Raw genomic sequence first — 14601 nt, 5'->3', positions numbered from 1 at the left:
GTGTTCATGTTTTAAAAATAAAAATAAAAACATATTGCATAAACCGATTTCATTGAAAGATTTTATCTGTATATTTTCTTATATACTGTATGGAGCACACTGAGCTTTTTAGCTCATTCTGTAGTTTTTACCCTTTTTCAGATAGTAGCAGACAGTAAGCTAGCAGATTTGGCATCAGTGGAAATCAACTACTTATTTTGTACGAACATATTTTTCTATATGTTTTTCAGTTATGTTTGGTGACATGTATTTGCTATAATTTTGGACATATCTGTATTATTAATATAATGTATTGTAAGATATTAAAAAAAACCTCTGAATGTGATATGTGACCACTTAGGTTTGAGTCTAACTCACAGACCGGGTCTAGGGGGTTACATTTGGTGGTATCAGAGCTTTCGGTTTTAAACACTCGGACTGTATATGGGTCCTAAACTTTGAATTTTTAAGAAAAAAAAAGAACATGTCACCTTAGTTATGATTTAAAGTTTTCTCGAGATCCCTGATGCTAATCTGACATATGTTTCAAATTCATTCTGTAGAGCCATATAGATCCAACTATGAATGCTGCTAGAGGTCGTAGGACAGGACGTGGACGTGGTAGAGGGCGAGTCGACCTTCTGTTACGATAGACGATCCGATGTCAGCACGTGATCCTCCTGTTCCGCAAGTAGATCCGACTCTTTCTCATGATGATCAGTTTACTCCTGTGAGAGACCCTCCCGTCACTGAAGATGAGGATACTGAGATGAATGAAGACGCCATTAATAGAGCTATCTTCCGCATGTTTCAGAGAGCTGCTAGAGCCCCTAGTAACATGACTGCAGTGGAGATTTCAAATTCTATGGTTGCTGCTGGTGTAGTACCATTTGAGGGTATTACTGGTGGACCTCCGACAGACGCTGAGTATTGGCTGGAGGACACATAGAGGATTATGGATGAGATGGACCTCAGACCTGAGCAAAAGTTAAAGGGGGCCCTAACTATGTTGAAGAAAGAAAGCTTCAGATGGTGGCAATCCATTTCTGGTAGTATTCCGAGGAACCAATTAACATGGGATCTTTTCAAGACGCGCTTTCGGAGTCGCTACATCGGAGAGAGATATCTGCAGGAGCGACGCCAGGAGTTTCAGAATCTGGAGCAGGGTAATATGTCTGTTATGGATTACGAGGTTGAGTTCATCCGATTGAGCCGATATGCTCCTGGACTTGTGGACACTGAGACAGATCGATGCTTGAGGTTCGAGAATGGACTCAGGTATGAGATCAGGAGTCGAGTCGCTACCCATCGAGAGAGAAATTTTGATGCTTTGGTTGAGATAGCCAAGACTGCTGAGGAAATAGAGCGACTGGGTATGGAGCACAGGAGAGATAGTGATCGAGCTCAAACCCGATTCAGGAGGCCTTCTGGTTCTGTTAATTCTTCTGCACATCCTAACAAGAGAGGCAGGGGTGATTCCTTTCAGAGAGGCGGTGCGAGTGTCAGACCTGTTGCATTTGGTGCTTCAACTTTTCAGTCTACTAGACATGGTGGATCTTCTGGGTTGCAACCTTTGCAGACATGTGATTACTGTGGGAAACATCATCTTGGGGAATGCAGAAGAAAATTTGGCACATGTTTTAGATGTGGTTCTAGTGACCATATTATAAGGGATTGCACAGTGTCAGTTTCTACAGTTCAGACACCAGCTCGTACTCCCGCTCGTACTCAGAGTACTGTTCAGACTCCTGCGGGTGGTCGTACTCAGGAGAGAGCACCTGGATCAGTTAATAGGGGCCGAGCATCTCAGAGTAGGGGTCAAGTCAGATCTGAGGCCAGATAACCTGCTTTGGTTTATACTGCTAGACTTCGACAAGATCGTGATGGGCCTAATGTGACTGCAAGTACTGTTACTATTCATTCAGTTCCATACTTTGCATTATTTGATAGTGGCTCTACAAATTCCTATGTATCACATTCCGTTTCTGAGGGTCTAAATATTCCTAATGAGAATATTGAGCGTTCAGTGATAGTTCAAAGCCCCTTAGGCAAATCCATCGTGTTGGATCGTATTTTTAGAGAGTGCCCTATAGAGATCAATGGGGAGATTTTTCTGGCTGACCTGATAGAGTTACCCTTTGAAGAGTTCGATTTGATTCTCGGCGTAGATTGGTTGGACAAACATCGAGTAAATATTGATTTTGAGACTAAGAGAGTTGTTCTGAAGACCCCGGATAATCGAAAGATTGTAATGATCGGGGAACGACGTGGATTTCTGACGAATGTTGTGTCTGCCTTGGTAGCGGAGAAGATGATCAGGAAGGATTCCGAGGCGTTTCTTGCTTATATTTTGGACACTAGGAGATCGCAATCTGATATTGAAGGCATCCGAATTGTCAAGGACTTTCCCGATGTTTTTCCCGAGGAGTTGCCTGGATTACCTCTAGATAGAGAAGTCGAGTTTGAGATTGAAGTCTATTCTGGTTCTACCCCGGTTTCAATGGCTCCTTATCGTATGGCCCCAAAGGAGCTTAAGGAACTGAAAGTCCAACTCCAGGAGTTGTTGGACAGGGGATTTATCCGACCCAGTGTATCACCGTGGGGAGCCCCAGTTCTCTTTGTCAAGAAGAAAGATGGGACGTTGAGACTCTGTATTGATTATAGAAAACTGAACAAGCTCACTGTTAAAAATAAATATCCTCTGCCCAGGATCGATGATCTATTTGACCAATTTCGAGGGGCTTCTATCTTTTCAAAGATAGACTTGAGATCTGGTTATTATCAACTCAAAGTGAAAGATTCGGATATTCCGAAGACTGCTTTCCGAAATTCCCGAATCGAGCTTGTAAACCCAAAAGGCTTAATATTTTAATATTTTGATTATTTAAATGAGATTTGGTCAAGGATATTTTTCAATAAAATATTTTATGAAGGTACTCGTGTTTCACCTGAGCAAGGATCAATTAGGTCCGGTATTATCCGTTCGTTAGATCAGCTTGAATCGCGTACTACGAGAATTACCCGTAGGTTTCCGTATATTATTTAAATAATATTTAGATTATTTATATTAGGATTCCAATATGGATTTTTCCAATTCGTAGGGTCTAGCGCTGCAGCAGAACGTGATCGACATACCCAGTAATAGGCTTCCCTATCTGATTTCCCAGACTGTTACAGGTGTGTTTCCTAACAGTATTATATTACTGATTTAAATAATTTATCTGAATACCGAGTATTTGATATTTGATTTGCTGTATATTCTGATATAATTTCTGAATTAAGGTATTTCATACCGATTTCTGAGATCTGCTTATCTGATATCTGAATTATTGATTTGAATTCTGATTTCTGTATTTCTGCATATGGTTTCTAAGTATGAAATATTTGTTATGTTTTAAGTGATTAATCATTGTTTGCAATTGAATACATTCATTGTCATTTGGGGGGGTATTGTTGAAGGAAGATTATCTACAGACTTCTCGGCTTTGTGCTCAGGGTCTAAATGGCATGTGCGGTTGGGTGTATGGTTCTGGGGAACCTACACAATTATGATGTGAACGGATGGGGGTAGTGTTCATGTTTTAAAAATAAAAATAAAAACATATTGCATAAACCGATTTCATTGAAAGATTTTATATGTATATTTTTCTTATATACTGTATGGAGCACACTGAGCTTTTTAGCTCATTCTGTAGTTTTTACCCTTTTTCAGATAGTAGCAGACAGTAAGCTAGCAGATTTGGCATCAGTGGAAATCAACTACTTATTTTGTACGAACATATATTTCTATATGTTTTTCAGTTATGTTTGGTGACATGTATTTGCTATAATTTTGGACATATCTGTATTATTAATATAATGTATTGTAAGATATTAAAAAAAAACCTCTGAATGGGATATGTGACCACTTAGGTTTGAGTCTAACTCACAGACCGGGTCTAGGGGGTTACAGTCTGCTTCTGTTCTGATCTTCTTTTCCAATGCTTGGATGAGTGGATCATTTGGAAGAGTTATTACTTCTTCCTTTGATGTAAGCCTTGTGATGCATGTATCAGTTAGCCAATGAAGGGTCCAACGGTTGTAGATGAGTCGAGGAGAAGTGTCTGTCATTATGAAACCTTTTGAGCATTCAATGTTAGACGAAAAGAGTGAGATTTTTTGGCTTGTGCCTCTTGAAGGTTTTTGCTTAAGGTTCGATGTAGGTAATGTCTTTTGGAAAAATTACAGATTGATTTTGAGAGTTTTAGGTACATGCCATGTTACGAGGAATTCTTCCTTTATGATCAGACTTGATAAGAGTTTAGGTGTTCCAAGGTTTCTAAATGTGTGACCTAAGGATAAGTCATTATTCGATTCAAGTAAAATTCGACAAAATTTACTTTAAGGAAGGGAGAGTTGTAACACCCCGGATTATATGTTATAGTAGGCGTAATGCATCTAAGCATTTTCAATTGAACACGTAACAAATACCTAAGAATGAAAGATCATTACAAATGATGTACCAGCAAACAGTATGACAAAATAATCATAGTACGAAATAGTGTAGTTGCATACTGCGAGAATGTCAGTAAATGGTGAATGTATAATTGTCCCCCCAGTTCAAGGGTAAATCGAGGAAAAGTGTAGTAAGAGTGATTACAAAGTTTCTACTTAGTAATGAACCCAAGTCGGGTATCAAACTAGCTAGTGTTGGCGACAGCGAATAGTGAACACAATAATCGTCGTAAAATCACAAAATGCGTAGATACTTATTTAGAGATAGAAATGAGTAAAACACCCTAAGTAATGAAGGACTATAAAAGAGAAGCTTAATAAACTAGTAGAAGTAAAAACTAATAAACCCTTGCATAACGTCTTAGATAAGAGAACAAGCAAAATAATAACTTGTGAAAGGGTGACCTCACTTTAGTGTGTCTAGCTATGCTAAAGTGTAGTTAGACTACCTTAGTTGCCCTAGTGGGGAATTGTCAATGAGCGAGGCACTTTAGTGGCTAACGAGGGTGAGAGGCCCGAACACTCACAAAGAGTGGGTTAGTGATGTCAGTGTTGTATGGCCTTTGGGCCCTTAGATATAGTTGCATTAGTCTAATACATCAGATACCCTTAGAGCTTGGCTTCATGACTTTTTGAGACCAAGCTAATGCTTAAATTGAGCAGGAATTGTATCGATACTATGTGACACCAGGTTCCCCTCCATGATTTACCTGATCGCTATATGAGCACCATCATAGCAGGACTTCCAGCATCTCATTCAGAGCATTGTACTGTAGCTTTATTGAGAATATGTATTCATAGGACCCTTATTATTGTATTCATATTTATAACTTAGATTTTTATTATTTTGGTTTTAAATTATGTGTCACAGAGCTTTAATTTATAAAATATTTTATAACTGTCGAGTATGTCGATTTTGTACCATATTGTGTGTTTTGAATAGAAAATAAATAAGTTTTGAAAATCAAGGGTTTCCTCGACGGCCCATTGTGACACTTTAGGCCTATTCGGGCTTAGGGTGTTACATAATGCATATGTGAGACCATATACTAATATTGTGTCGCATTCAGATAATGCACAATAGTGTGTTAAGTGTCGCATTCAGATAATGTATAACAATATGTCATATGTCACATTGAGAGAATTCACATCAATTACAGTCATTATGGTTAGAGACCCATTAGAGTTGTACTCAGGGCGAGGCCGTAAGCTGAGGATTAAAGAATCATGAGAATCCTATTTCAGCGATAAAACAACTGAGCCATAAGTAGGTAGCACTTGATTATGATCATGCATGTACCTATTGCATAGTACCATGTCTTTAGCATGGTTGTGTTGATGAGACTCGTAATGCTGCTCTAGATTAGAGATTATATTGCTGGACTTTGTAAGCTCAGCGTTTGGATATTTTTCGTTCGTATGTTATTAGCTTGAGCCGTTCGTGGAGCACCGTCATAGTAGGACTTCCAACACCTCCCTCAAAGTATTTTACCGTATCTTTAGTGGGCATGTATATTCATAGAACCTTACCATGTATTTGGTTTATCAAACTTTAAGTTTGTATTATTTTGGTCTTAAACAATGTGTCATGGAGCTCCGATTTATAGAAGTGTTGTATAAATGCCATGTATATTTATTTTCATACCATGTTTTGAAATGAAAATGAACAAGTCTTGAAAATCAAAGGTTACCTCGGTAGTCCAATATGACACTTTATGCCAAATCGGGTTTAGGGTGTTACACAACTAACTTTTTCAACAAACAAGTTCTGCGATGAATCAATAAATTTAGTCAAATATGCATTAGGATGTTGGTAAGTGCTTTAGAAAGATTGTCCAAAGTCATTCGTAGAAGGCGACTAATCCTTTACACTTACGTAGGTGATTTCATCATATCTATCTCAATATAGACCACTCAAATTAAAAATATGAAATCATTAAGAACATTTAAAAAGTTCGACCTCTCAATTTTTAAGATTCAATGAATTCCTCAATTCATTTCTCTTGGATCACCCAAAACATGAAATATGAATTAATTAATAACATTTAATAGTTCATAATCTCAATTCGGTGTATTAATCATGCTCATCTCACACTGACTACTTAAATCCTGAGCTATGAACTCATTAACAGTGTAAAACTCAACCTCTTAAGTCGATGAATCCATTAAATTTGGCTTACTAAGTCCATCTAAATCATGGACTATGAATTCATTAAATTCGTCTCACTAGAATAATCCAAATTCGTCCCACCAAGTCATTCTTGCTAGAACTATCCAAAACATAAAATATAAATTCATGATAAAAAGCTTATCCTTAAAATAAATATTATATCTATTTAAAAATTATTTTTTACAATAACTAAATATTTAAACCAAACTTCAAATACTATTTTAAAAATTATTTTATGCATTAATGTTCAAAATCAAAGTTAAACTAATCTTTAAACATATCAAAGTTAATTCTTTATAAAATATAAATAAATTAAAAAAATAAAATTAATGAAGCGATTTATATATTATAACAAGAATACGATAAATCAGCCTATAGAAACTTTTATAAAATGTTCATTGAATATATATTATTCTAAAAAGGATTAATATATACAAAAAAAAATCTCAAACCATACATAATTTCTCATTTAGGTGTCAAAATGTTTTTTTATCAATTTAGGTTTCTAATGTTTTCAATGTTATTGTTTAACTACATCAATTGTAACATACGTTAGAAAAAATCAGTCAACCACTTAGAACGTGACATGAGACGCCTTTATAAATTTTTAAAATTTTTTTTTTAAAAAAAACTTAAAATTATTATTACTTTTCAATAATCTCAAAAAAATTCTAAAATCCTTAATCACAAAGCATCCACTCGTCGGGCATCCATTGTAGTAGTCGCCCCCACTGATCGCCTACACAACCATCCCTGGTCCTCAATCATAACTTCAAACCCCTAAAATTCATAAACCAAAATCCCTAAATTTATACCCTAAATTCCAACACATATCCATCACAATCGATGTGTGAATGGTTGGATGGTGGTCAATAAGTGAGCGGGTGGTCGCTTATGGTGATGATAGTTGTTTTTTAAAAATTTATGAATTTCTAAAAATAAAAAAAAATAAAAAAAATAAATCACATGTTTGGTTGACTTATTTTTAACTATTGTTACATCGTAAGCACCTAAACAATAACGTTAAAAATATAACAAAAAAAACTTAAATACATAAATAAAAAATATATATAATTTAAACACTTATTATTATATAAGAATTTAGAGCATGAAACCATCACTGATCACCACCGCTCATTCTATTATGCCCACAGTTACCAAACTTTGCCCAATTATATGTTTAAGTTCAATTAATTTTGCTTTCGTTTGGTACCACTTTTTGTTCAATAACTAATATAATTAAATCAAATTTGGTAAGATTTGAAAAAAAAAAAACCCTCTAGCATAGATGAAGATAGAGCTCGCAATAAGTTTAGATTTAGTAATTTGTGTGTACTTTGTATAAAGATTTATTTCATATCTAATAAACCTAGCCGGTATTAGGTAAAAAAATATTATTTATTATTACTCATTATCATTTAAACATATAACTCTAATTACTATAAATTATTTAATTATAAGGGTGAAGTACATAAATAGTCTCTATATTATAGGGAATTGCTTTATTAAATCGCTGACAATTAAAAGTTATAAAATGATCCCCGATTATATATCATTGATTTGTTGAGTTTATCGACTATAAAAAATTACAAAGTAGTCATTTGACTATTCATATGTTTCAAACTCGTCATTTTTCGTTAAAATTTTGATAGTCATCTGAGCTAGACGTTGATATGTTGATTGTGATATGATAGTCCTTTGAGATTTTAGGATTAGATTTTATCGTTGCAAGTTAATATCCAGCTCAGACTACCATCATTGTTTTTAACTAAAAATGATGAGTTTGGAACATATGAATAGTCGGGTGATCTTTTTGTAATTTTTAATAGTTGAGGGACTAAAAAAAGTAAGGCTCTATAGTCGAAAGATCATTTTGTAATTTTTAATAATTGAGGACTCAACAAAATAATATTTTATAGTCGGAGGACCATGTGTAGTTTATCCATGTTATAATAAAAGTATAAATTATCCAGAGTTGCAATAAATATCTGGTGTTGCTGCTAAAAGAATTTAAGAAATTGTATAATTTATTCTTCATTTTCAGGCCAATGGGGTTTGCAAATCTCTTCGTTGTGGCACTAATGCCCGTTCTCAAAGTAATTCTGATGACTGGAGTTGGCTTCTTCATTGCTTCGGATCGCATAAAGCTCTTGGGGTCTGAGCCAAACCGCCATTTGAACAATGTAATTTCATAAAAATCAACCCTTTTTGTCTTCAATTCTCGAATTTCTTTAGTAATTAACATTTTTATTCTCATATATAGATTGTATTCTACGTGTTAAGTCCTGCACTTGCGGCCAGCAGCTCAGCTGAGACGGTCACGTTCCAGAGTTTCATGACCTTGTTAGTTCACCTTGTTTTAATCTTTCTTTTCTTAAATTTTTGTCCATAAATCTCTGATATACGTATTTGTAGAGTAGTGAGTTGATTTTTTGTTCATGATTTTGGGTTATCAGGTGGTTCATGCCATTAAATCTTCTGCTGGCATACATTTTCGGCTCAATACTGGCTTGGCTTCTCATAAAAATCACTAAAACTCCTGGCCACCTTCAGGCCATTGTCATCGGTTGCTGTTCCGCCGGTAAATTTGTTAAAGATGACAATACTTGATGTCCGATTATTTCTTTGTTGACTTATCATTTATAATCCATGTGGACATTAACTTATAATATTCATTATTTAGACTTTAGTGTACTTTTACATATAATAATTAAGATACACAAATTAAGTTATTTAAGTGGTTAAAATAATGGTTATTATTCTAACATAAAACTTAAATATTTTAAAAGATATAGATATTCAACTCTATGTTATACCTTATGTTTAACCTTTTTTTTTATTAGATTTTGCTTTGATTTTGAACAGGAAATGTTGGGACTCTGACTCTGATTATGATTCCAGCAGTGTGTGAGGAGTCAAATAATCCATTTGGAGATCCATCTGTTTGTTCTTTACATGCTAGGTCTTATGCTTCACTATCTTTAGCTGTATGTATCATTCTATGTATAAATTCACACACACGCTTATATATATATATATATATATATATATATATATATATTTCTGTGGCTTTTATTATTAATTTTATTATTTTATGGATGGAACGACCTTTATACAGATTGGAGCAATTTACATGTGGTCATATGTATATGGAATCATACGGTTGTATGTAAATAAAACCATAGAAAATGACTCCACTTCTGAAACAGCTGCAGAAAGTTGCACTGAATTAGATGTTCTTCCATCAATTGACGTCGACGGTATTCCTCTACTTACCACCAGTTTCAATGGAACAATCGCAAAGGTTTGTTTCTGTTCCCTTTTTCATCTAAATGTCAAGCTTTAATTTTAAGATTCGTCTCTTTATAGTTGTCAGCTTGGAAGAAAATAATGCGGCGAATGAAGAGCATTTCGGAAAAGGTTGACCTAAAGAAAGTGTTTGCACCAACAGCAATTGCAGCGGTATGCTAAGAATGAAATCCTTCATATTCATATAGTATTTCTTTTTACGTATCATAATCGTATGCACAGATTGTAGGGTTTATAATCGGGATAGCATCTCCGATCCGAAAACTACTGATCGGAAATGAAGCTCCACTTCGTGTAGTCGACAGCTCTGCATATATATTAGGGTATGAATGCTTCCTTTTACATTCTATATATTCATTTCATTTACAAATAAAAATGATGTTAAATGCAGGGAGACAGCAATTCCATGTATGACCTTGATCATGGGGGGCAATCTTTCGAGAGGTTTGTGTTTTTACTTCATTTTTTAAAAATCGGATACGAAATCAACTGATATATGTACATGGTTTTTGTTGCAGGTCTGAATGGATCGGATGTGAGTAGAACTGTGATAATAGGGATAATAGGAGTGAGGAACATATTGTTGCCATTAATAGGGATCGGTGTTGTTAAAGCAGCTCTCCATTTGGGATTGATCGCATCAGAAAATAAGTTATATCACTTCGTTCTTCTGCTTCAATTTGCTGTTCCACCAGCAATATCAGTAGGTAATGTCTGTAACATCACAAAGGATTAAGTCGAAATCTATATGTTAATAAGTAGGAACTAGTATGTAGCACTTTAAATACGATTATACTATGACTAAAATGCACAAACATAACATAAATATTTGAACATATTTATGCTGATTTGATAATATAATGAACATTGGCAGGTACCATGACCCAAAAATTTCAGCTTGGTCAATGCGAGACTTCAGTGATAATGCTGTGGACTTACGTAATAGCAGCATTCACCCTCACAATTTGGTCTACCTTGTTCATGTGGATTCTGGCTTGATTATTTGCTGCCCAAATACAAAAAAAAGAGAGTTGACTTCCCTAAATGGGATAGAATATTTATAGCTTCTAGTTTGTCAAGGTTTTCACATTTAGGAGATTCGAGGTTCAAATGTCAACTAAACTTGCTCTAGCTTAAACAATTCTTTTCTATAATAAGTTATGCTTTTCTTTTAACGAGGGTGGCGATCAGAGATGGGTCGAGGGGTTGGTAAAATGTTGATGTGATGCATTAATGGAATTGATTTGACACAGTTTTGCCATGCAAGATAGGCTGTTTGACTCTTATATTTTTTACTGAAACCTTGAACTCTAAAAATACAAAGCTTGGAGCAACCGTTTTAAAGTGCCGGCAATAACCTCGAAGACAAAAAGGGAAGTCCAACTTCAAATAATGATGGAAAAAATATGCAATTTAGCCTCTAACTCACTCAGCCTCGGAAAGAAACCATTCAAACTCTCAAAGCATATGCATCTGCCAGGACTATGATTAAGATGTGAAGGCTTATCTGAAGATACTAGTTTTTTTTCATCCATTTGTTTTTATTTATATTTTTATTTATTATAAATATTATTATAATTATTTTATTTTATTTTATTTTATTATTATTATTATTAATATTAATATTATTATATTATTATTATTATTAAATAATAAATAATTACAAACATTATTACAGGCTCAAAATCGGAGCTCAATTACAACAGGAGACCCAAACCTGGAGGCCCAAAACTGGATCTGACCCAAAAGGCCCAATAGAACCCTAAACCCAATTAGGGTTTTCACATTTCTGCTAGGGTTTCATCACCCTATCTCCAGCTGTCGTTTCCACTGCCAGCCGCCGCCGCCGCTGCTGCCACAACTCAACCCTCGCAGAGCTTTCCAGAAGCCAGTTACCTCCACGTCGACGTCGCTGCTACTGCCACGTCTAGTTGAAGCCTCCAGAAGACTCAAAGACGCCGTCCACGTTGCTACCCTATGGTGAGTCACCACCATAGTTCGGTGACTCACCGAGGGCCATTCCTTTAACCAGTCCGAGGAAGACACTATGGTGGCTATAAAAGACACCACCGAGCATGCAAAGGAAAGAAAGGGCAGAAAGCACAACCAACAACACAACAGAAATAAAGGGAAAAAAAGGAGAGAAGAACTTACCCCTCGGAGAGCCCAAACGTCACCGAGAATTGTCAGTAACAGAAGGAAATCTTCGGTTTATTCTAGATCTGGAGCTATTACGAGATTTTTAGGGGTAAATAAGGGTGGATTCGATTTGAGGATCGAATAAGCTTCGATTTGGGGGATTTTGAAAATTTCTGGCCACCACGTACGGTGGTCGGCGGCGACGATCGACGCTGGAGCACGGTTGTCGACCGTCGATCGACCTTCCTCTGGTTGGAGGATTTTAGAGAGAGGCGAGAGAGAAATCTCTCTCTCGTTTTTAGAGAGAGAACGAGAAATGAGAAATAAAAAATATTGGCCTTAAGGCCGAGTATAACAGGGTATTTATACCCTCCTTTGAATGATGTCGTTAAGGGAGGGAACATTTGTGTAATTCCACCCTTGGCTAAACTATTCCCGCAGCCACTGTAATTTTATAACTTTGCAATTTAATCCTTAAAGCATGTTTTTATTTATTATAATTTGGTATTCGAATTTTAGTTTATTATAATTTAATCATTAACATAAATATATATATTTTAGGTAAAATAACATATTTAGACCTTTAATTTTAATAGTTAATATTTTAATCCCGAAAGCATGTTTTAATTTATTTTAATTTAATATTAGAATTTGATATATGTTTATTTTAGTCACAGAATTAATAATAAGGTAAAATAGCATGTTTAGCCCCTATAATTTTAAATAATAATTATGAATTAGGCCATTTAGTTTTAATATGTTATATTTTAATCACTAATACTTTCATTACTTTTTATATTTTAATACTATAGTTTTAATTTTATTTATTTTAGTCATTGTTTAGTTATATTTTAATTTTATATGTTTAGTTCAATATTTTAATTATTATTATTTATTTTATTTTAATCATATTAATATATATTATTATTTGATTAATTATTTTAATATTTATTTATTTTTAAATATTAAGAAAGGGAAGTCTTAAAACAACTAGATGTCCTATTCTGGTATTTTAAAAATAATAAATATCATGCTTATAAAAAATATATATTTAATTTAATATATAAATTATTTTAATCATGTTTTAATATTTATTTATTTTTTAATATTAAGAAAGGGGTTGTCTTAAAGCAACTAGAAGTCTTTTTTCTGATATTTCTAAGTAAATAAATATCTTATTTATAAAAGTATAAAAAATATATATTAAATATATAGATATTAATATATTTTTCTTAAAATTATAGTAATAAATTTGAAATCACAGGATTATGAATTAAATATATCTTTGAATTCTTAAATTTCCAATAATAGAGACAATTTATAATTAATGGATACCAATTTTGGGCGTTATATGGGTGCTAATCCTTCCCTAAACGTAACCGACCACGAATCCCTTTTTATTATTAAAAAGAACGAATTTTTGGTTATACGCAGATCAATTTATCTTTTAAATTATGTTTTCTTAAAAACTATTTTAAAAAATTGTTTTAGGTATTTGACCTACCTAACCCAAAAAGGTCAATGGCGACTCCCAAAACATTTTTTTAAATCAAAATCATTTATTTATTCATTTTATTTTTCCCGCCAAGTAAAAATTCGTGCCCAGACAAAAATCGGTTACGACTGCTTGGCGACTCTGCTGGGGACTTGGTCAAGCTTTAAAATCAATTATAAATTGTCTCTATCAATTAGAAATTAAAAATTCATATTTATTTAATTTATAATTCTTTTCTTTCAATTTTTTTTTATTATTACTTATGATTTTCATAATATTTATTATGTACATATATTTTTTTTCTTTTCAGATATTAAATTTCATTTTTTATTTGTTTTGTCAGAGGTTTGAATATTTCTCATCACACACAACACATACATTGCATAAACATAATCTTTATACTTGAGATTTTTCCCTTTTAAGTTGGAGTGAAAACGACGTCTTCGTGAGAATTTATTCTCCGTGTCAGATCTAGCAAGTAACTTTCGGGGTTCATATGCTCTATGTCTTCATGAGAATTTATTCTCCGTGTCAGGCATAGGGAAATGTGTCCCCTCGAATTAAACTCGATCCACTTAAGTCTGTAATGGACTAGGATTGAGGATTTGGCAGCCCAAGGGGGCACCAACAAGGACAGTTCGAGTACCTTTGCTCCTAGAACTGAAACCTTGCATATAATAAACCCTAGAAATTCTCCTGATCTAAGACAATATTGAAACCTTGTCCGTAGGTGTACAGAAAGGAGAAATAAGCTTTAGGTGTTAATTTATTTGATATCATTTCTTTTTTCTGAATAAATGCATGCGAACTAGAAATCATACGGTTAGGTTAATTTTTCCAAACAAAGCATGGAACTGGAAAACATGAGGTTAAGATTTATACCTTGATAGATAGAATCTTTTCTTTCCATTAATTGGTACTAACCAATGTATTTTTTCCTTTCTCATTTTTATTTTGCTCTAACTTGTTTATATTAATTTCTTTTGTTTTAATTGCATGATCATGGCATAACCAA

General features: G+C 34.0%; 1 protein-coding gene across 1 annotated transcript; it reads left to right on the top strand.

The window, feature by feature from the left end:
- Nucleotides 1-8691: 8691 nt before the first annotated feature.
- On the top strand, nt 8692-10951 carry LOC120154565 (protein PIN-LIKES 3-like). The gene is made up of 10 exons (XM_039166272.1): nt 8692-8826; nt 8907-8986; nt 9100-9224; nt 9509-9630; nt 9762-9947; nt 10013-10105; nt 10175-10275; nt 10344-10396; nt 10471-10659; nt 10827-10951. The coding sequence occupies exons 1-10, from the start codon at nt 8692-8694 to the stop codon at nt 10949-10951; spliced, it is 1209 nt and encodes a 402-aa protein (XP_039022203.1).
- The last annotated feature ends 3650 nt before the right edge of the window (nt 10952-14601 follow it).

The sequence above is a fragment of the Hibiscus syriacus genome, unplaced genomic scaffold (genome assembly GCF_006381635.1).
Source record: "Hibiscus syriacus cultivar Baekdansim isolate YM2019G1 unplaced genomic scaffold, ASM638163v2 tig00111132_pilon, whole genome shotgun sequence".
Taxonomy (NCBI): Eukaryota; Viridiplantae; Streptophyta; class Magnoliopsida; order Malvales; family Malvaceae; genus Hibiscus; species Hibiscus syriacus.
Note: the sequence above shows the minus strand (reverse complement) of the source record. Positions and strands in the feature narration are given on the sequence as shown.

Excerpts from the sequence above, each read along its gene's own strand:
- LOC120154565 (XM_039166272.1), top strand. The coding sequence starts at position 8,692 with ATGGGGTTTGCAAATCTCTTCGTTGTGGCACTAATGCCCGTTCTCAAA. Across the intron at positions 9,225-9,508 it reads CATCGGTTGCTGTTCCGCCG|GAAATGTTGGGACTCTGACT; the intron begins GTAAATTTGTTA and ends GATTTTGAACAG. Across the intron at positions 9,631-9,761 it reads ATGCTTCACTATCTTTAGCT|ATTGGAGCAATTTACATGTG; the intron begins GTATGTATCATT and ends ACCTTTATACAG.